The following is a 20904-nucleotide window of genomic DNA, read 5'->3' as shown; positions in this document are numbered from 1 at the left end:
GCCTCGGATACATACTCAGAGATTAAGGTATGAGTTGAACCAGTATCCACCATTGCTAGTAGACACCTGTAGTTGTTGAGTTCCACTTCTATGAACATAAGGTCGTCATCGGGGACCAAAATGTTCATACCATTCAACGAACTAGTAGGTCTAGCAAATGAAATAAGAACAACATGAATAGGAGAACCTGGTGGTGTTGTCATTTCTATTTTGAAATAGAAACACACTTTGTTATTCTTTAAAACCAAACAAGAGAAACGAATTCTATAAAAAAGATACACTCACAAACTAATATGTCAACTTGCTTCTATTTGAGAGAGAAAGAACGGTGCATTAGATGTCCTTTTCAGAAGGTTCAAAAATAGAAAGTGTGAAAAATAACCTGTTGTCAAATTTCCTTTGTGTCGGTTCAATACTGGAACCAATGAATGACTTCAGTTTTTCACCGTTTTGTCCTTGATCACATCAATGATTAAAATACTTTATCACTTTATAGCATTGTTGTGACTCTCTTACTGGTTATTACCAACTGGTAAAAGTCGATAATTCAAAACCTCGAGACTTTAATTAGAAACGATTGTCTACTTCTATCTTTTACCGTGTAGAAACAATTTGCTTTGAAAGTCACGTGGAGAACATAACAATTCTCTAATAGAGTAATAGGTACAAAACCTTTATTAAAGTTGAATCGTTAGTTTAGCCTGTGCACTTGTACTTTCTAACACATGTCATCTATTAAGTAAGTCTAGCAGTTAGGACATTAGACTCTCTAAATTTGTACCTTAAACCGTCTTATTCATAACAAATATAACTGCCAACATAACGGGTTTGGAAAAAAAAAATGTACCTGTTCGCAACTTTCCACAATTGTAACGTAAATTGATTAACAAACTCCACTTTAACCAACGAGAAGCAACTGCCCTGTGGTTATGCAAATACCATTTTTGGCGCTATCAAAGAAATCCAATTCACATATGACATACCTGATATTTGTACCAATTCCATGCGTCAAATCCAGTATTTATGGTGATAAATTTTTTTGCCACATTACAATCTTTTCCGTTAACGTCTTTACCAATAAAGAACGAAATTCGCTTCAAAATTGTTAGTGCATTTGTACTAAACAATAATTATAGCCAAAATTAATTCGACCAAATTAATTCAAGGAAAAAAAAAATATGTCTTAAGTTTGTAGGAAACTTATTCCAAAAATATACTTATTGTTAAGTAAACAAGAAAATCAAATTGATATAACAAATATATCATGAACAAACCTTTAGTTCAACTAATGAACTTAATTTACCAATTATTAAATCCGAGCCTAGTGAAGATTCACTATGTCCTTAAGACAGATTTTCCCCCTCACGGTGCTTGAAGGTTGATGGGAAACTGTCTCCCAAGATAGAACGGATTTCCTTCTATAGAAAGCTAGCACTTCAATTCTATAGAATCAGCGAACACACAACATAATTTTGACTCGTGTGATCTGGTGTGTCTTTCTCTCCAAATTCATCCACTATTTATAGGTGAGTGGTGCCTCTTCGAAACAACATAGTGACTCTTGGGAAAAAGTAAGCAACTCTTTGAAAAGTCACATGTTTCGAAAGGACACACTATTTCGGCATATAGCACTATTTCGAACTAGTGCCTATTTCGAAAGGTTACACCTTTTCGGCATGAAGCACTATTTTGAATCAGTGCACATTTTGAAAGGTTGCACTTTTTCGGCATAATGCACTTTTTTGAATAGTGCACCATTTCGAAAAGGTTTTTCTCACTTTACATACTGTTTCAAGAGAAACTCATTTCATCTCAAGTGGGGTAACTTGGTAGACAAATAACTCATTCATATCTCAATTGATTTGTACAAATCTATTTTTCTAACATCCTTTAGTATCTACTAGAATCAGCATTAGAGATTGCCTACCTCTTCTTGAAAAGGTATCATGCAAGATTACCAAATGAAAGTGCAAGAATCTTAGTCATGCTGGAAGATTGCAACTCATTCAGTCTATCTTCATGTCTTTTCATTCATATTGGGCTAGAACATTCTTGCTTCCTAAATGTGTCCTGCTTAAGATTTCTAAGCTTTGTATCAAATTCCTATGGAGTGGTCCACTCATGGAGGCTAAGATGCATCAAACTTCAAGAGGTAACCTACTGTATTCCAAAATTGAAGGAGGTTCGGGCATCATTGATCCTATCATATGGAACAGAAGTGCTCTTTGTGGTTTGATTTTCAAGATTGTTAGTAAGGAAAAGAACATATGGGTGAAATGGATATGAATCGGAGGGAGCATATTAAGTCTAAATTTTTCTTGACTATGAAAATTCCACAAGATTGCTCATGGTCATGGAGATCAATCCTTAAATGCATAAAATATGCTTAACTATATACCAAATATATCATCGCTAAAGGTTCTCAAACTTCTCTCTGGCATGATATTTGGTGTCTAAAGGAGCCTTTATGGAACAACAGTGAGGCAAAAAAACACCATCAATCTACCAGAGAATGCCATTGTAAGTGATCTCATAGAACATGGTCGATGGAACTCCCTAGTTCAAGCACTACCTGAAAGAAATATCAAGCAAATAAAATATTCTTAAAGTGGACATTTTCTCAGAGCTCTCAGAGGACCAAGTGATATGGACAGAAACACCAACAGGTACATTCTCTATCAAATCTGCTTATTCATCTTTGAGAAGGAAACAAAACAAAGTTAAATGGTCAAATCTTGTTTGGGGGAGGTTGGTGATTCCTAAATATTCTTTCAACGCTTGGCAATTATTCTCTAGAAGTATGCCTACACAGGATAGACTAGTGTATAAGAAAGTTCTGCAGACTTCTTCATGCTGTTTTTGCAACAATAGCAGAGAAAATTCTAAGCATTTGTACTCCGATTGCTCCTTTACTAAAGAGATTTGGGATAATGTAAAGCATGCTATTGGCTTGGGGAGACAAGTTTATCATTCAAATAAGGAGTGGTGCAATCTCATCAATATGGTACGAGGAAAATCACAAAAGGCGGAATTGATCAAAGTGTATATATGTGCTACCATAGGTTACATCTGGACTGAACGTAATAACAGAAGGTTTAATGGAATGTTTTCAAACCCGACAGTCATCAGTAACATGTTGTTGAGGGATATGAAGCATTACTTGGAGGTACATCCAAGTGGAGGAGCTTAAAGATTCTATATGCTTACGAGTTTTTGTTGATCAAATTGGACTCTCTTTCAAATATAAGAAGGCAACAGCCAAACAGGTTAGATGGCTACTCCCACCTACATGTTATATTAAGTTGAATTGTGACGGTTCAATGAATATGGAGGATGTAGGATATGGTGGTATGGCTCGAAATGAACAAGGTCATGTCATTTTTTCATTTTCTGGAGGAGGAGATGTGCACTCAATCCTGTTTCAAGAATTAAAGGCTATTCATATTGGGATTAGTCTATGTATAGAGCTTGGCTATAGGAGGATCATAGTGGCATCTGACTCACTAAGAGCTATCCAAATTCTTAAAGATATCGAGACTTCACCATGGCAGTGCTGGAATCTGGTGGCTACCATTAGAAGACTTATGCTTTCCTTAGTTGATGTCTTTTTTATCCATGTATTATGAGAAGAAAATAGAGCTGCAGATCACCTTGCAAAACTCTCGTTAGGCGAAAATATGGAGCCTGTTGTTTTTATTCCTCATTTATGTATTAAGTTGAATTCTATAGTAGAGGATGATGTAATGTTAACTTATGAAAGGTTATAATACATAAGGGGATCTGCAAAATCCCAGCATCTTTTCAAAAAAAAAAAATGATTTTGCAAAATGCTGCTGTAAATGCTCACTCTTGAATCTTGATTAAAGAAAAAGAGATTGAATATGTCTATTGCAACACTGCAATATATATATTAGTACATCAATAGTGAACTAGATAAATTAGATCTGTGACCCAACTTATGAAAAATTAAAAATTAAAATTAAAATACATTATTTGATAACATGTAACTATGTAAGTAAGCTAATACATCATGCAACAGGAGAAACTGATCCGATCCGTTTTAGGTGAGATTTAGAGCCACTAAAATCGTGGACGTATTAAAATTTTAAAACTTTATTTGAATAAATTAAGCATGGTTGTAGTATACAGGTGGCCTATTAGTGCTATCAAAGTAGCAGAAAGGACTATAAGAAACTTTTATGGTATGGTGATCCAAATGTGAAGAAAGCCACCACTGTTAATTGGGATAGTGTATGCACTCCGTTGCAAGAAGTAGGTCTCGGTATCAAAAAGTTGAGGGAGACAAATATGGCCATGCTCATGAAGATTGCCTGGAATGTACTAAATGATGATGGTGACTTTGCTGAGTTTATGAGAAAAAAATTCTTCAACAAGGATGGAGAGACGATTTGCTACCAAGTAGTATCTGGTCTGGCATAAAGATGGCTCTAGTTGAAATATTACCAAGAACTTAATGGTATATACATCGGCAATGGTAAGAAGATAGATTTATGGAGAGACAATTGGGTGCATGGACAATCTCTATAGTACATTATGAATCTCAGTAGCGATACTCAGAAAGGATGTAATGCTACACTTAATCTCATTGTTGAAGAGAATAACTAGATGATTCTTGATTAGCTACAAATACTGCTGGATGAACATGGCATTGACATCAATTCATTGCCTAAACCAAATAGTGCCATGGAGGATGAAAGATTGTGGACGCCTGATTTGAAAGGGGTCTTTTCGGTCAAATCGGCTTTTGAGGAGATAAGAATGAAGAAACCTATAGTGAGGTGGAGTAAGATAGTATGGAGAAGTTTCATTCATCCACAGCTGTCCGCAATTGCATGGAAACTGGTACATAAATGTGCTGCTACTTAGGAAGCAGTTAGAAGAAAAGGCATACACATCTTGCTTCAAGATGTTGTGTTTGACCTACGGATGCCGAGGACATTGATCATTTGTTGTGGTTTTGTCCCCTAGCTCGCGAGTTGTGGAATTGGATAGCAACAAAATTTCATGTCGCAATATATTTTTGGAACTTCAATGATGCTATAGACAAATGGAAGAGTTCAAGTTCTTTAATTTGTGACATTTGGTTGGCGGCTATACTAGGGGGTATGGTGGCATTGTGAAAAAACATAAACAAAATTTTTCATGAGAACTCTCAAAGTAGTCTCAGTTTTTGTAAGAGTTTTGTAAGAAGGCAGATTCTCATAGGGGTGGCATTTTTGTACACGACACAAAATTAGCGGGTTTGGGTTGGGAAAAAAGGTTTTTGGGTCATTTAAGGGTTGACCTGCCAAACCCGTCAAATAAATGGGTTGGGTTAGGGTCACATATGTTAACCCGAGTAACTCGTTAGTAGACACAATTAGTTCTCGGGTCTAATGGGTCGGGTCATCAACCCGTGACCTGTATAACCTGTTTTAAGATAAATTTCATTACCCCAACAACCTAAAATAAACGACTAAAAGGAGAAGGATTAGCCGTCATATTGATTCATTCGATAAATATATGTTTTGTTATTCAATTTTCATTAATATGTAATTGAATTATGGATGGTTTTTTAGAATTAATACATATATATATTTTTTAAATATGTTTTTTTGATAAATAAAATCGTGAAATACTAAATATTTTGCATATAGGTTGTTTGTGAACCTGATCTAAAACTGATATAAAATCTCATCTATCATCCCAACTACCTACAATAAACGACTAAAAAGAGAAGGATTATCTATCATATTGATTCATTCAATAAAGATATGTTTCATTATGCAGGTGTCGATTAACAAAATCGGTAAAACCTTTGGGTGATGATACCAGAGGTCTAGGGCTTGAACCCCGCCAGTATCAAAGAGTTACTGATCTCATTTAAAACATGCTTGCCAATAAAAAAAAAATGTTTCATTATTCAATTTTCATTAATATGTAATTAAAATTATGGATGGTTTTTGAGAATTAATATATATATTTATAAATAAAATCGTAAAATACTAAATATTTTGCATACAAGTTGTCTGTGAATCCAATCCGAAACTGATATGAAATTGACCCGTTGGGTAACCCGCTATATAGGCGGGTTGGGTTTGGGTTTGACAAACTCGACACGATATGTAATTGGGTCGGGTTTGGGTTTGCTCTCCTAACACGTGACCCGAATATGACACGACACAAACCCGACCTAACACGACCCATTGCCACCCCTAGATTCTCACAACTGTCTCTAGCCTCTTTCCAAAAGCTTCAGCAAGCCACATGACAAGGACGTTCTCCACAACTGGGGAATTGATGGTAAAACAAGAAATGCGTTGCTCCACGCATTATGCCATGCATGTAGATGGAATTTGTCTAATGCAAATGTGAGTAAGGTCAATACAGATGGAGCTGCAAAGAACAATCCTGGAGAAGTTGATGTTAGTGTTGCTGGTAGAAACTTAAATGGTGAGTTTGTCTTTGTCTACAGTAGAAACATTGGCATTGCAACAAACTACATGGCCGAGTGTACTGCTATACTTGAAGGCATGGAGATTGCAGTCAGTAAAGGTCGAGCATCCATTTGGGTCGAATCCGACTCAAGAGCAGTGGTAACCGCATTCAATTCTGGCAAAATTCCATGGCAATTGAAACAAATATCGATAGAGAGAATTGCAGACCAAATTGACCGTTTGTACTATCACTAGTACCTGGCAAGAGGTGAATTTTACTACTGATAAAGCCACAAATTTTGGAGTAGAATTAGGTACCAGTAACAGTAACATATGCGATGGTAGACCCCTATGGGTCTATAAATGGGAGGTACTAGACGAAATCTACTATAGGTTTGCTTAAGTGTGCACTGGTGATGTAGGAGGCTAGCACTCCTTAATCTCCAACACTGTGCAATTCTTTTCTTTTATGTTTTTCTCATTAATGAGTTTCAATCCTACTTAGCAAAAATAAAATAAAAATAAGCATGGTTTAGCACTAAATCATGGACTTGGAAAATGGCGCCAAACTACTAACTCAAGCAATATCCCTATTCCCTATACCATAAAACAATGGTTCGCCTAACAAAAAATACCCATAGTCCATTTACCATCACCTAGGCCCTAAAAGAAACGTCACCACTCATGACTAACTAGGCACAATTCCCCATGGGCCATAGCCAGCAAAGGTGGGGCCCTTGGCTTGTGTCCACCTGATAAGAGCCCAAAATTGTAGTTAAAACCTCTTTAATAATATTACATTTAGACCAATTATGCTTATAATAAATAAGAGTTAGTACTGTTTATGTGTTTTTGTGTATTTCAGGTCTTGAAGTCAAATATGTAAAGAAATATGTCACTTTTGCAAGAGAAAGGACCAAAGGTTAGTTGCTAAAAGTTCTATGGTTAAAGCCCAAGTTTCAAGGAGAAAAAGCCTTTTTAAAGCCCAGTCAAAACTGAAAAGTCAAAGTCAACGCGGGCAGAAATAGAGCAGAAAAGTCAACATAACTTCTGCAAGCCGTATCTAGAGGTTAATTTATTCACCATGAGAATGGGTTAAACTTCTTCTCATGCTAATTATTATTTGGTTAGAGATGCCATGAATAGTTAGGGATCAAATACTTAATCTTTATTAGTTAGGGTTGCAATAATCTACACTAACATATTTGGAATTTATCTAGGTGAATATCAAATCCCCCTAATCCTTTCTTTCCATTTAAAATCTTAATAGTAAATTGCCTTAGTATAAACTAGACCATTAAATCTTCATAATTAATTATTTTTATCATATTAGTATAATTACAATCCATTACTCTCATTGATATATGTAGAATTGTTAAAACTATTGAAACTGTTACGTCTAAACAACTAGGAGTGAAACGAAATCTTTACTCCACATATTGCATGATAATCGAGAGTAGAAATTTTGATGTAAGCCTAAGAGAATAGCTTTTACTTCTTCCTAGTTTAATTAGCTAAGTAGGAGTGAAACACTCTATTTCTAGTTTATCAAATGGTGCCGCTGCCATCTTAGTATTGTTTAGATTAGTTTCCTTTCGTTTTTCAATTTTACGTATCCCAATTCACCCACCCACCCATTGTTTGGTTCTAACTGTGCTTGTGTTTTTCAGAAAAACAGAAAATTGCTCCTGGAAGTCTACTGGAAAATTTTGAAATTGTACTCAGGAGCGCGCCTGCACCCTATTTACAATCTATCTGAGCGCGCCCGCGCCTGTCTTCCAGAAATAGAAAAATTGCTCCTGGAATTCTCCGGATTTGTGCACTCTAAGCGCGCCCGCACCCTCTTTTTACTAATATTAAGCGCGTACGCGCCCTTCTTCTAGTAAGTTAATTTCCTATTTTATTTTCAAATTTCAAGGCTCAGCCCATTAAGGAACAACATGATAGCCTATTTCTAATATATATATATATATAGCTCCCACGCGCCCTGGTTGCCTTATATTTGAGCGTGCCCGCGCCCCTTCTGAAGAAAGCCCGATTCACAGGTTAGTTGTAGACTCTCCTTTTGTTCAAATTATTTTATATTCAGTGTTTCCAACTTCTTAAATACACTGAGATTGCGTATACAAGACACTATTCATATGCGAAGCAAGGAGGCATTCATGTACTCTTTCTTTCACTCCTCGTCTCTTCTGTCAAAGGAGTTTTCATTCTAGCATATCAGGGTTGTTTGAGTGTTGTTAGTGGTTTGTTTCATATTGGACTTAGCCTTGCATGAGATTAAGGTCTAGTAAGAAAAAACTATCTAGGCTTACATATCGTAAACGTCAATGCACATGCCTATCTAGAAATTTATAGTTAGATCGAGTTTTGTTTGCATATTAATTGTCCTAGAATATATTTTTAAAACCAATATGGCATATCAATATGTAGACCAACAACCATGTGGTTATTATGCAAACCCTTCACCATGTTCATGCTGTGGTAGTCCTTACCATTGGGTTTCTCAGTGCCCATCATACCAAGAGTTTGGACCTACTATAGGATATAATATTAATTATGAGTCTCAATTTTCATATTTTCATAGTAACCAATACAATCAAGAGTTTTCTAGTCATCCAAACTATACATGGAGTCAACCAGTGTCGTATACTTCTAGTTCCGTGATGAGTGTGTACAATGAACCAAACACTTTTCCATGCACAATTTGTTTAGATCCAGACCACACCGCCCATTCATGTCCCATATTTATATAGCCTCAACCTAACCCATCACAGTACGAGATCAACCAAAGTCACTCAAACGCCATATCCGAAGAAGGATTCATATCATATCCATTCGCCAATAATTATGACTATCAAACATCATACCAACCAGAACCGCACAACCAAGTTTCCCCTCCGCTAACAACATTCGATGAAATAATGGCCCAAAATGAAATAATACTTCATAACCTAAAGATGCTAAGCTTACCTACGCCAGACATTTCCACCATACCAGAAATTACCCACCCATCTAGTTCGCCACCCGGCCTTCCTAAACCGAATTTCCCAAACTATGCTTCAGAACCTAACTATGCTTTAGAATATAGCCCAGATGATTTCCATGATCCCCACACCTAACAAAGAACTTTCAATCTTGCTAGAGATCGACACACAAGTAAAACAACCTATTCCTATTACCACACCATTCGACCTAGTTAAGACCTACCCTGAATTTCACGAACCATTACCTTCCCATGACCCTCCTATTAGCCATTATATTAACTCCACACCCTACCTAGATGAGGAAATTCTTGAAGACGACTCTTTAGGACTTGTGTCGGATGACCATGATGTCATTGAGGAAACTTATATTGTTTTAGAGGATGAGAGTGAGGAAATACAAATCAACAATTTTAATCTAAGGCATGAACAAGGTAATGTGTAGGAATTAAACGAAGTAACTTCTTTAGCGCAATGTGAATCTTAATTTAGTTTAGTAGCTGAGGATCCACCAACTGATGAACCACCAACCGACCACCATCCCCCTAAGTTACCACCTTCTAAAATCCAACCATCTACCACAACTAAGCCATCTATTCACCCACCATTTCAGAGGAACCTCGAATTTGCACTTGAGTCAATTGCCTCAGAGACCCTCTACAATTTTTTCAACCCTCACGGTGAGTGTTTACCTAGCACAAAATCCCATGAGTATACCATTTCTATAGTTGAGAGCCAAGCTTTGACTGAGTGTAGTGAGAAACCTAGTTTGTCTTATTTTTCCTCATCTGAGTCTTATGAAAGACATTAGGATCCATACTTCATTCCTTTCTCACCTAAAGTATCACTAATTCATCTTTTGGGTCATTCCAACTCTTTAAAACAGCTACAACATGATGGTTTGCATATGTTCTTTGATGGGTTGCATAAGTTTTCATTCATTCTTCTACAAGATTGCTTCCAATTATACAACTTCATTCTGTTTGGGGGTGCATTTAGTATCATGTTTTTATGGCTAGACCCCCAACTCTTTCAACTATTAGTTTATAGTTGACCACGCATCATCTATTTTGTGCCACCCTAGTTTCTTACTTGTTTGGGGGGTGTGCACAGTCTAGGGGAATCTGACTTTAAAAGACCCATATAATTTTTGTAAAATACTATCTTAATGGAGTATAGGCCACAAAAATTTTCAAACTTATAAAGAGTTTTCAAATTTTGTTTGGGGGTGGTGTATTTTGGTATTTCATTTCAAATCTTTTTGCCACCCTTTGCATATCATGTTTCTCCTGTAGAATTTGTGTTAGTTAGTACGCAACAGTTTAATTGTGCTTCATGTTATCATATTATCTTTATAATATTTATATTACAGGTACTGCTAATTTTTACCACGTTTCTATGGTAAATTTTTTCCTTATCTATTTACACTTTGAGGACAAAGTGTTTGATTGTTTGGGGGTGGGATATAAACATTTGCAAAAATTAGGCACCGAGTAGGATATATATGTATAATATGCACTTTACTTTTTAGTAAAAAAATAAAAATAAAAAGTATTTATACTCTGCACTGAATATTGGTATTATTTCTTTTGCTGTGATGATAGTAGTCTAGAAGTTTCACTTTAGCTCTTAAATTAGAATAGTTTTTAGAAATTTAGGCTAATATGTAGGTAATAATCATTGCATCTTTCCATAAATATATTGCATGAGCATCTATGTTTGTATTGGTAGTAAGTTTCTGAAACCTAGGCTAGTATACTTATTCTACAAATCCTATGAGAATATAGCCTAAAAGCCTTATATGAGTGAAATATCTAAGTAATGACACAAGGGAGAAGTAAATTCCGAATAGAGAAATTATACGTCCACTTGCTTGATCACTATACCATATCCTAAGCGAGAATTTAGGCCATTTTTGGATCGATATCGCCAGAAATTCAAACCTGTATGAAATTATTTTCCACTTGTCGCCCCTCTGAGCCTTTTTTTAGCCTTGTCATAAACCACAAATTTTTTACCCTTTTATAATAACAAAATAAAAATAAAATCAGCCTACCCAGTTTTGAATGAGTCTGAGAATAGAGATGAAATGAAGAAAAGAAAAGAGAAAAACCTGTGCAAAGCCAAGAATTTGTTAGTTGCTTCAAATAAGAAAAGAAAAGAAAGTTTATATCCAAAGAAAATAAAATAGATAAATAAATAAAATAAAAAGTTAGAACTCCAAAAACATAATCAAAGGAGTCAAAAGCCAAAAAGAAAAGAAAAAAATGGCTAAGGATGGAAACAAAGTGTAGAAGCAAAGTAAGAACAAGGTTTTCTCTAGTTACATATGTTGAAGATCCTATTATCTCAAACTTGTCCTTTTGAATATCCATTTTCTTTCTTCTTAAAATCATCACCTAATCCCCGCAACACCTAATAAAGACCTCTAGCTCAATTAGGAATAGGTTAGTGTGATAGTAAGTGGCAGATGTGTTTGATCGACTTCGGTTTCCTTGTACGTCATTGAGATTGTAAGGTAAAGTGCACCCACTGCACATTGGAGTGAGCGAAACTTGAGTGGAAAAATCAGAGTGTTTTTGTCTTGACATATTTGTGAGGACCTACTTAAGGACGCTATTCCAAAGTTTCAGAAACTGATATGTTATTGCATTTCATAGCATAGTTCATTATATACATGTTTATCCGTAGATGATTGATTATTATGCATGTATTAGCTTAGGTTTCGAATAGATTATTCTTTATTCATTGCTAGTGAGATGTATAGATATCTGAGAATAAATAAGGAAACAATAATTTTATTTCTTAGTCATTGTAGTATCAATGAAGTTTGTGAGTATCTTCTCTATAAAACTCTCACGAGGCTATAACTCGTCCACTAGGGAATTCCTAGTGGTTTAAGGCCTTATTGCATATGGTCAATGCAATCGCACTCGGCAAAACGAGATTAGTTAGAACTCCATTTTTGGTCACTTATTTTAATTTCTCATATTTGCTTGAGGACAAGCAAAATGCTGTTTGGGAGTGGTTTGATAAGAGCCCAAAATTGTAGTTAAAACCTCCTTAATAATATTACATTTAGACCAGTTATGCTCACTAGTAAATGGGTACGTGCGTTGCACGTTCTAAGAAAGGAAATTGGGGTGGAGAAAATCAAAGGAATAAATGCATGTAAATTAAAATAGTAACATATTACATTTGTTTGAATGGATATATTATGTAATGTGTTTTAGATTAATACAGGTTGAGGTCTGACAAAAAACTTCAATAAGAAAAGCACACTTCAATACACTAGTTGTGTTCTTTGTCCAATTCGATTTTTGCTGCTCTACCATGGTGCGAATAAATATATTCGAAGTGGTATTTAACCGCCTGTAATTTAGTCAATATTAGTGCATATGCCACAAACTAATTTACCAAAAAAATAGGTATTATGTTGATGAAGTTAACCTTTGTGCTACTGGTTGTGTAATTATCTTGTCAATCGAGCATTTATATGTGATTGAGGAATATTGTTGGATTCATATGAGTATACTATCTGTAAGATATAAGAATATTATATCATGGTGTGCAACATAATTGTTATTCTACACTGAAGAATAAAATATCTCAAAAAAAAAAAAAAAATGGAAGAAGAATAACCTTTTTTTATCATTGTCTTCAGAATGATCTAGCTTAATCCATCTTTATATATATATATATATATATATATATATATATATATATATATATATATATATATATATAAATTGATTTTGTTAGTTTAAATATTTCTTTCTCTCTGGGCCTTGCTACCTACTTATTTAAAGAAATTGTAGCTAATTTCTTTCTCTGTCCAAGCTACCTACTTATTTAAACCCAATTAAATATATATATATATATATATATATATATATATATATATATATATATATATATATATATATTAAGGCGGATATAATATGTGGAGTGAATTGAATGTGTAAATAAGTAGGTAGCTTGGACAGATAAAGAAGTTGTAGCTAGCTAACAAATGTCATTTTTTTTTTTAATTATATATTTTTTTTTTTTATTTTTTTTGTATATTTAGAAATGATCACATTGAGAAACAATTAAAAAAAAATACATTGGACACTATTGATAGTTGTTCTATATAGCTATTATGTCAGATATAATATATGGAGTGAATTGAATGTGTAAGTAAAAGCTTTCTGAAGATTTCTATGTGGCAAGATTGCCATTTAAAACTTTCAATATATTGTGGATCTCATTTCATGTTTATGGAGATTGAATGATTCAAATGACGGAGTGGTGATTTTTTCAAATCATCTGTATGGAGGCGAAAAAAAAGAAGAAATTATGGATGCTAATCACATCGTTGAATTATATCTATTTCACTCTGTCGTTAGCTAGTCGCACAATCCTTTGATCAATTATTGCATTGGTTGTTGGTCCCCATTCTGAAAATGCTATTATCACCCAACTCCACATGTGGTACTTTGATAGAGTGCATAATGAAGGAGTTAAGAGGCGTTAAAAGCGTGATCCATTGTGCATCTCACGTGTTGACTCGCAAAGTAATAATAAAAACATCAAAGACGACATAGAAAATAAGTCGTGAGATACAATGAAGAATCTCCACTTGACCAAGAAAAGGGAGAAGACAAAAAAAGCCAAAAAAAAATAAACAATTAAAGGAAGAGTTATTATGACAATAATAGGGTCACCAGAATTGTGTCAAACCTTGGAAAAAGATGTTCATATAACGGTAACCACTATTCAAAATTGATTGGTACCAAAACTGTTGATAAATGACTGTCTCCGATAATGACAACATGATTTAGGAAGAAATCATTGAACACCTTTTGTAAAAAAAAAATTGATATCCAGACAACACCCAAACTCTGGAAAACAATAAAAGTGCAGTATACGCTCAGTCGTAATTCCATGTAATGGAAAATTAGGAAGAGAGTGCAATTATACCATCAAAATGCACTGAGAAATGAGTAAACCATCAACACCCCAAATCATTGAACACCTTCTGTAAAAAAACATTCGATATCCAGACAACACCCAAACTCTGGAAAACAATAAAAGTGCAGTATACGCTCATTTTTCCCCTTTTTAATTTGGAAAATAGGCCGAAACGGTATGTCTGTTTGGCGAGGCAGTTTTCATTTTAGAAAGTAAAACCCAATAGAATAGCCGTTCAGACATATGATTCTATCCTCCACGTTAGTTGCGCTTTACAACCAAATGTGTCTTCCAACCTCTGCTGTGCAAGTGCACTATTTGATTACTCCAATGGATAGATAACATGACTAAAAAATTATCCAAGTAATATTGTTACGCGTGACACCTGGCTTATTTTTACCACATAAACATCCAAATATAGTTCAATCTCAAACTTTGAAATGACCGCAAATTGGTATTATAGATCCACGTTCGAAAGCATATCTAGCTTTCTGAAAACTAAGGGTGTGTTTGTTAAATTTTAACTCGTGGAAAGGAAAGGAAATAAAATGGGTGGTTCACTATGGAATGGAATGGAAATGAAATAATTTTAAATGGTATGTGTTTGGTAAAGTGGGGAAAGGAATAATCATGTTTGTTTGCAAAAGCTATGGAAAGGAATAATTGTATTGTTGGGTGTGCTAGTAGTAAGTCCCTAACTATCTATTTCATTTCCTTTCCACAAAAATTTCATAGGTTAGCTAAGGACACAAAACTTTTTCCATTTCCATGATTTTGTTTCCATATGGAAAAACCCATTTCCTTTCCATGGGTAAACAAATACCTTAAAAACTGTGGAAAAGGTGGACCACTCTTATTTTCCTTTCCTTTCCATAGTGTTTCCATCATAACAAACACACTCTAAGTATTGGTTTGTTTCAAAATCCATCTGTTTCCACTTCTCATTGCACACAAATTACACCAAGGCAAAATAGACGGACTTCACAAAATCACCACTGCAAGAATAATATAATTGACTTAGGAATATTCTAATCATATAGAAAATCAGAAGGATGTCAATGGAATATCATATAGAAAATTGAATCGGTCCAATAATTTTCATTTTAGAAAGTCTTCCTAATCCACATTAGGCCTGCAACATTTTAGAGTGATACAATATGACATTTCATTAAGATAATAAAGTCATCTGATTCAGTGAAGCCTTACATTCAAACAATCTTTAGGAATAAAATTCGCACGCAATACCCCTTAAGACAGCAGCAACAGGAAAACTCATCACTTGCATCAAAGTCATGCGAAATAAACTGCTTAAACGATGTAACCTTGCTCACATGTTTCTTTCCACGAGTCTTGTTACTTTTCATCCCTTCATTTCATTGAGGTTGAAAAACGAGTGTGTGATCTTGGCCAAGGAAGTATGTAAAATATTAGCAGAGCGATCATGATCCAGGAGGCACATTGCGGCTTCTCTGAGCCCTCTCTTACCAACCCTTACAGATCGCTTCAACCCGGTTTGCCAAGAGCTTTTCCAACTGATTTGAGAACCTGATTTTAGAGTGAGAGAGGAATCAAGAACCTTTTTAATCAAGAATAAATGAGTTAATGAACAAAAATTAGTAAATGAAGAAAGAGACTGCTATCGAGAGTTACAAAAAAGGCAATAAAGAAAGCAAGATGCTTAAAAAAAAAAAAAAAAAAAAAAAAAAAAAAATCCTTGCATCAACAAAATGAATAGCTCTTTAGTAATATCACCTAAGCATGTGGGAAACTCAAGAAGATGTTAACATTGACCCTAAACTCCACAAACAATAATTCTCATCAAGATAGAATGAGCAGATAGTATTGGTAATTTGGCATGCTAAAACTACGTTAACTTATCTTACTGGACACCAAGATGCTAATAAAAAACTATGTGGACTTATCTTACTGGATACCAAGATGCTAAGAAAAAAAAACATGTATATAGAAATCTGTAAGATATGATCGCTTGCTTAAAATGTGTTAGTAGTGTAGAATTATTCTAACACGAAACCTTGTGTTTTGGGATAAGGAACTAAAGAAAAGAATATTACCAATTACTAACAGTCCTTACGAATTGAAGACCATTTCAGTACTTGCCATTCTATCAGTACCAAAAAGCGATAATTTGTCAGGGTAGGCATCTATGTAACCGAACACGTCCGAGCCTGGTGGACACTCTAAAGCAGCTTCAAGGACCTGTTGGTGAACACCATGGGAATCAATTGAGCGCCCACCCTTGTGATCATGGCCTGTTATGCAAGCCTTCACGCATTTATATCTGTGTATTACTTCCATGACCTCATCATAATTACAACATAGTGCTTCATAGCCTGCTGCTCCAGGATCTAGAGCCATATGGCAGCATACCACCACCTTTTCTTCATGTTTGGTTGAAACTTGAAGGATCTTATCAAGCCATTCCAGCTGTTCCTTCCCAATTGCTCCATTGAACATCAAAAACCTTCTCTCCACTCCCACCATTCCTACTAGGATGTTCTTCTCAGAATTTGGATTCTTTTCCTGCAAAATCTTCAGGGCTTCCATTGTCTTTGGATGGTCATGAGACCAACCGATGGCACTGATGTCATAACCATCAAGAACCACAAATCTGTAATCCGGTGTTGGGGAAAAGTCATAGTAGGTATGATCATTGGCAGTTGGCATCTTAAGCATAGGTAGCAGATCCTTCCAAGGGAGATTGTAAAGGCAGTGGTTGCCAATCATATGGTAGATGGGGCAATAAGATGTCTCAAATTGCTTAACAACTTTTTGCACAGCATTTAGAGACTCTGGTTTAGGGCGGAAACCATAAACTATGTCTCCAACATTTATTGCAAATTTAAGATTTTCATGGTCATTCCATTTTTTGACTACCCTTTGCAAGACCTGAATGTTGTGCCTGTAAAAGCAAGGAAAAAGTGACGTACATATCCCATCCATTACCCAATTGTATAGTTTTAGAATAGAAGATGGGCACAAAAGTACTAACATCAAATTAAAGATTAAGGACTATGAAGAGGCTTACAACTGTAGTTACATTCTTTTCAGAGGATAGTTTCAAAGAGAAGAGCAGTTGTCTGTAATTTCAAAATGAATACCTCTTCTGCAGTGGTGTTCTTTTGTTTCCCTGCAATATTTCTTTTTTGGTCCAATCGACATGTATCTAGCAGGATAAACATTTACATTTACTGCAATATACACTTTCCCCATTTTAGATATTATAATAGTAGAAATACCCATTCTCTTTTCATGCAGTTTAACTTTTCCTTCCCGATTATATTAAATTTCGCTGAAGTCATAAGGAAGAAAATAAGGAACACAAACAACATTATGAAATAGGCCGGTGTTCCTATAAAGCATGTATCAATATGCTTAAACCAAATAAGCTGAATAGGTAGGATGTTCATTGCAACAATCCTAGTATGAAACATAATTAGATTACTATTATAACACCTCAAACCCAAAGACATTGTAAATGAAAAATAAAACTTTCTTCTTGTACACATGCAAGGTAAGAAGATAGCAATAATCATTACACACGCCGCCAAAGATATGTGCAAACCCAAGTCAAATGACTTGGCTTGAAGTGGACAACATCCATTTTATACATGCAATAGTGATGCGGTTAAATCTATATACTTTGTCTGGATTGTACATTGGACCCTATAAAAGATTTCTAAACATAATATTCCATTCACTTCTCAATTACCATTACTGAATATAAACGTAATCGGTGAAAACTTAGGAGACACTTTCATGGATATATCAAGTGGTCATTTCTTCCATCTCTTGAAAAAACATATATGAACAAACTGCATAGACTTTGTTTAAATGTTGACTGCCAGAATATCATTTGTTGGGCATCAAACAAAAAGGAAAATTGATAACTGTAATGACAAAATTTGAGGCTAAGCAAATTTCTACTTGAATGATATTTTTTCATGGTGTACAATAAAGGCAAAATGATTACAATTATTCATAAAGGGTATGGATGCTTAGACACAGGTAAATTAAAATGAAATGTTAACTACTAAAAATATGGTTTTTTGCCACGGTCAGTTGTGGACTTGTGGTGGCAAAAAGCCCAAAATTCGTGGCAACATGTGTTTTGCCACGAAAAAACTTTTAGCCTCGCTCGAGGGTGTGGAAAGAAGTTTGTTGCCACGACTTTTGCCACCGCTACAAGAGAGTGAACATTTAGCCGCGACCATGTCGTGGCAAAATATTGTTTTTTATTTGAATTAATTTAATTGTCAAAATAAATTAATTTCTTTTTATCACGCACGCGACCGGCTGCAAAAGTATTTATTGCCACAAGTCGTGGCAATAAATGTTTCTCCCGCCATTATTTTTTGTTCTTTTTTGCAGCAAATGGCCGTGGCAAGACATTCTTTTGGGTTTTTTTTTGCAACAAATGGCCGCGACAAGACATTATTTTTGGTTTTTTTTGCAACAAATGGCCACGGCAAGACATTATTTTTGGTTTTTTTTTGCAACAAATGGCCGCGGCAAGACATTATTTTTGGGTTTTTTTTATAGCAAATGGCCGTGGCAAAAAGTGTTGTATATACAATAATAATAATAATAATAATAATAATAATTTGTGTACTAAAACCACATAGAACTATTAATGAGAATCTAAAGTGAAATTTCATTTCACATGGAAGCTACATAAACCAATTCCAATCACTACCAAAAATAAGAGAAATAACAATCCATCTTTCGAGTATTTCGGTATCACACAAACAAAAGTATCAAACTATCTACACAAAAAATTCTTGTGATGAAAGTCCAATTCAAAATCCAACAGTACGCATACGCAATAGTACCATATTCAGCCTATTAGCGCCAAAATCGCAAAAACTATGAAGTTTCGGAATCAATCATGCATGTACAATAAGCCATCGTTGTGCATTTATTTTCTGCGTAAACAAACAACAAGAAAAGTTTAGAAATAACAAGAAAGACATAAACCGAAGACAATAATTAAAGGTTTATCACTCCAACAGTGCTTAGTCATCTACCAAGTCATCTACCAAGCTTAGCATATGCTTCATTAGTGTCGACTCTATAAACCAAAATGTTCACTATAAGTTTTGTAGCTATTTCATACCTAAGACCCGAAAGACCAAGGATGATAGCCACTCCCTGCCCTTTTTTTCTCACCTGCCCAAAAGAAAAGGAACAAGTCAAGACCGATCACTACTTGTAACATATCTAGAATTCTAGATTCTAGACAAAACAAAGTAGATGATGTAGATGCAATTCCATTATTAGAAACTGAATAATACAGATAGATAATATTATAATGTAGCAAACACATGGATTATGACGTAGTTGACAATACCCAATAATCGGCCTTAAACCCCATCAGTTATTCTACTTTAAGTAGTTGAAAACAAGATAGTACACAAATAATCACCGCAAATGAAGCAAGATACTCTTTTTGCATGTGACTTCCGTAAATGAAAAACAAAAAGGTAATTTATACAAAAAAAGATCAAATTTCTTCTTTAGCCAAAACACTTTCAAATCGAAACAAAACTTAGGAGGCTACCCAATCTCATTATTAGTCTCTGCATCAGTTATAAAGGTGATCATTTCAGTAAAAGAATATATATTACTTTGCTTCTTTGTATTATTGTAAACTATAATAAAAGTATTGCTCCATCCCCCCTTTCTTAAAACCAAGATCAACCAGACATTGCAAACAATGCCTACTTATTAATCAGTCTACCCAATAACTTCTCAAATTACCAAAAGTTTTTTCAATAAGATAGGTCAATTGATGAACAAAACAATAACCGCACTTCAAAGTAAATCCCTCAAAGTTCAATAGCTCAAAGGAATACCTAGACTAGAGAGAGCGAAAGGGTAGTGTGGTCTTTTCCAATCTTTTAACTACTTATAGTTTGAAAGTACAGCTTGGAGGGAAAGCTGCCACTTTTGGCAAACTTTGACTGATGCTTCCCGGCGAAGATCGTCGTTGACTGAGGATGGAAACGTCTTTGGAGCCAGGTGGAACTCCAAATCTATTACCCCCATCCCCAGCTGATGAGGGGATGACAAATCGGGATGAGGCTCAAATCCAAAACCTTAGCTCCACCGGAATGCAAACATGGAGCTCACTTTTTACTAAGAGTAAGAATTCTAAACTTCAGCCTAACCTTACTAAGGTGTATCCTTCGTTTTCAGATGGAATTGCTGAGGTTCCAAAAGAAATCATAACTGAAGGAATAGATCTATGGAATGAATACGTAGTAGGCTTCTTTGTGGAAAAGAGGCTGTCGTACCTTTTTGTTAAGGATGTTGTCCAGAAACAATGGAAGTTAACAGGCGATTTTACTATGATGGCAGATAAAAATCTTTTCTACTTTAAATTTGTCAATGATGAGGATAAACAGCGTGTTATAGACCATGAACCCCTGTTCCTTGCGGGTAGAATATTTGTTGTGAGACCATGGACTCCATCCATTGACAAATACAGAAATGGGATCAAAGCTCTTCCC

General features: G+C 35.1%; 1 protein-coding gene and 1 long non-coding RNA gene across 2 annotated transcripts; both read right to left on the bottom strand.

Annotated features, from left to right (window-relative positions):
* Positions 1-15852: 15852 nt before the first annotated feature.
* LOC147519011 (manganese-dependent ADP-ribose/CDP-alcohol diphosphatase-like) lies at positions 15853-17434 on the bottom strand. Its single transcript, XM_086594829.1, has 2 exons — positions 16447-17434; positions 15853-15919 (listed from the first exon to the last, which is right to left on the bottom strand). Exon 1 carries the CDS (start codon positions 17384-17386, stop codon positions 16463-16465), a length of 924 nt encoding a protein of 307 aa, XP_086450955.1. The 5' UTR covers positions 17387-17434; the 3' UTR covers positions 15853-15919; positions 16447-16462.
* Positions 17435-19026: 1592 nt separating this feature from the next.
* Positions 19027-19591, bottom strand: LOC147519010 (uncharacterized). The gene is made up of 2 exons (XR_015214176.1): positions 19509-19591; positions 19027-19317 (listed from the first exon to the last, which is right to left on the bottom strand). It is a non-coding gene; the product is annotated as an uncharacterized LOC147519010 (long non-coding RNA).
* Between the last annotated feature and the right edge of the window lie 1313 nt (positions 19592-20904).

The sequence above is a fragment of the Coptis chinensis genome, chromosome 2 (assembly GCF_015680905.1).
Source record: "Coptis chinensis isolate HL-2020 chromosome 2, ASM1568090v1, whole genome shotgun sequence".
In the NCBI taxonomy this organism is placed as follows: domain Eukaryota; kingdom Viridiplantae; phylum Streptophyta; class Magnoliopsida; order Ranunculales; family Ranunculaceae; genus Coptis; species Coptis chinensis.
The sequence above is the reverse complement of the archived record's forward strand: the minus strand, read 5'-3'. Positions and strand labels throughout refer to the sequence as shown.

Excerpts from the sequence above, each read along its gene's own strand:
- LOC147519011 (XM_086594829.1), bottom strand. The coding sequence starts at position 17,386 with ATGTTAGTACTTTTGTGCCCATCTTCTATTCTAAAACTATACAATTGG.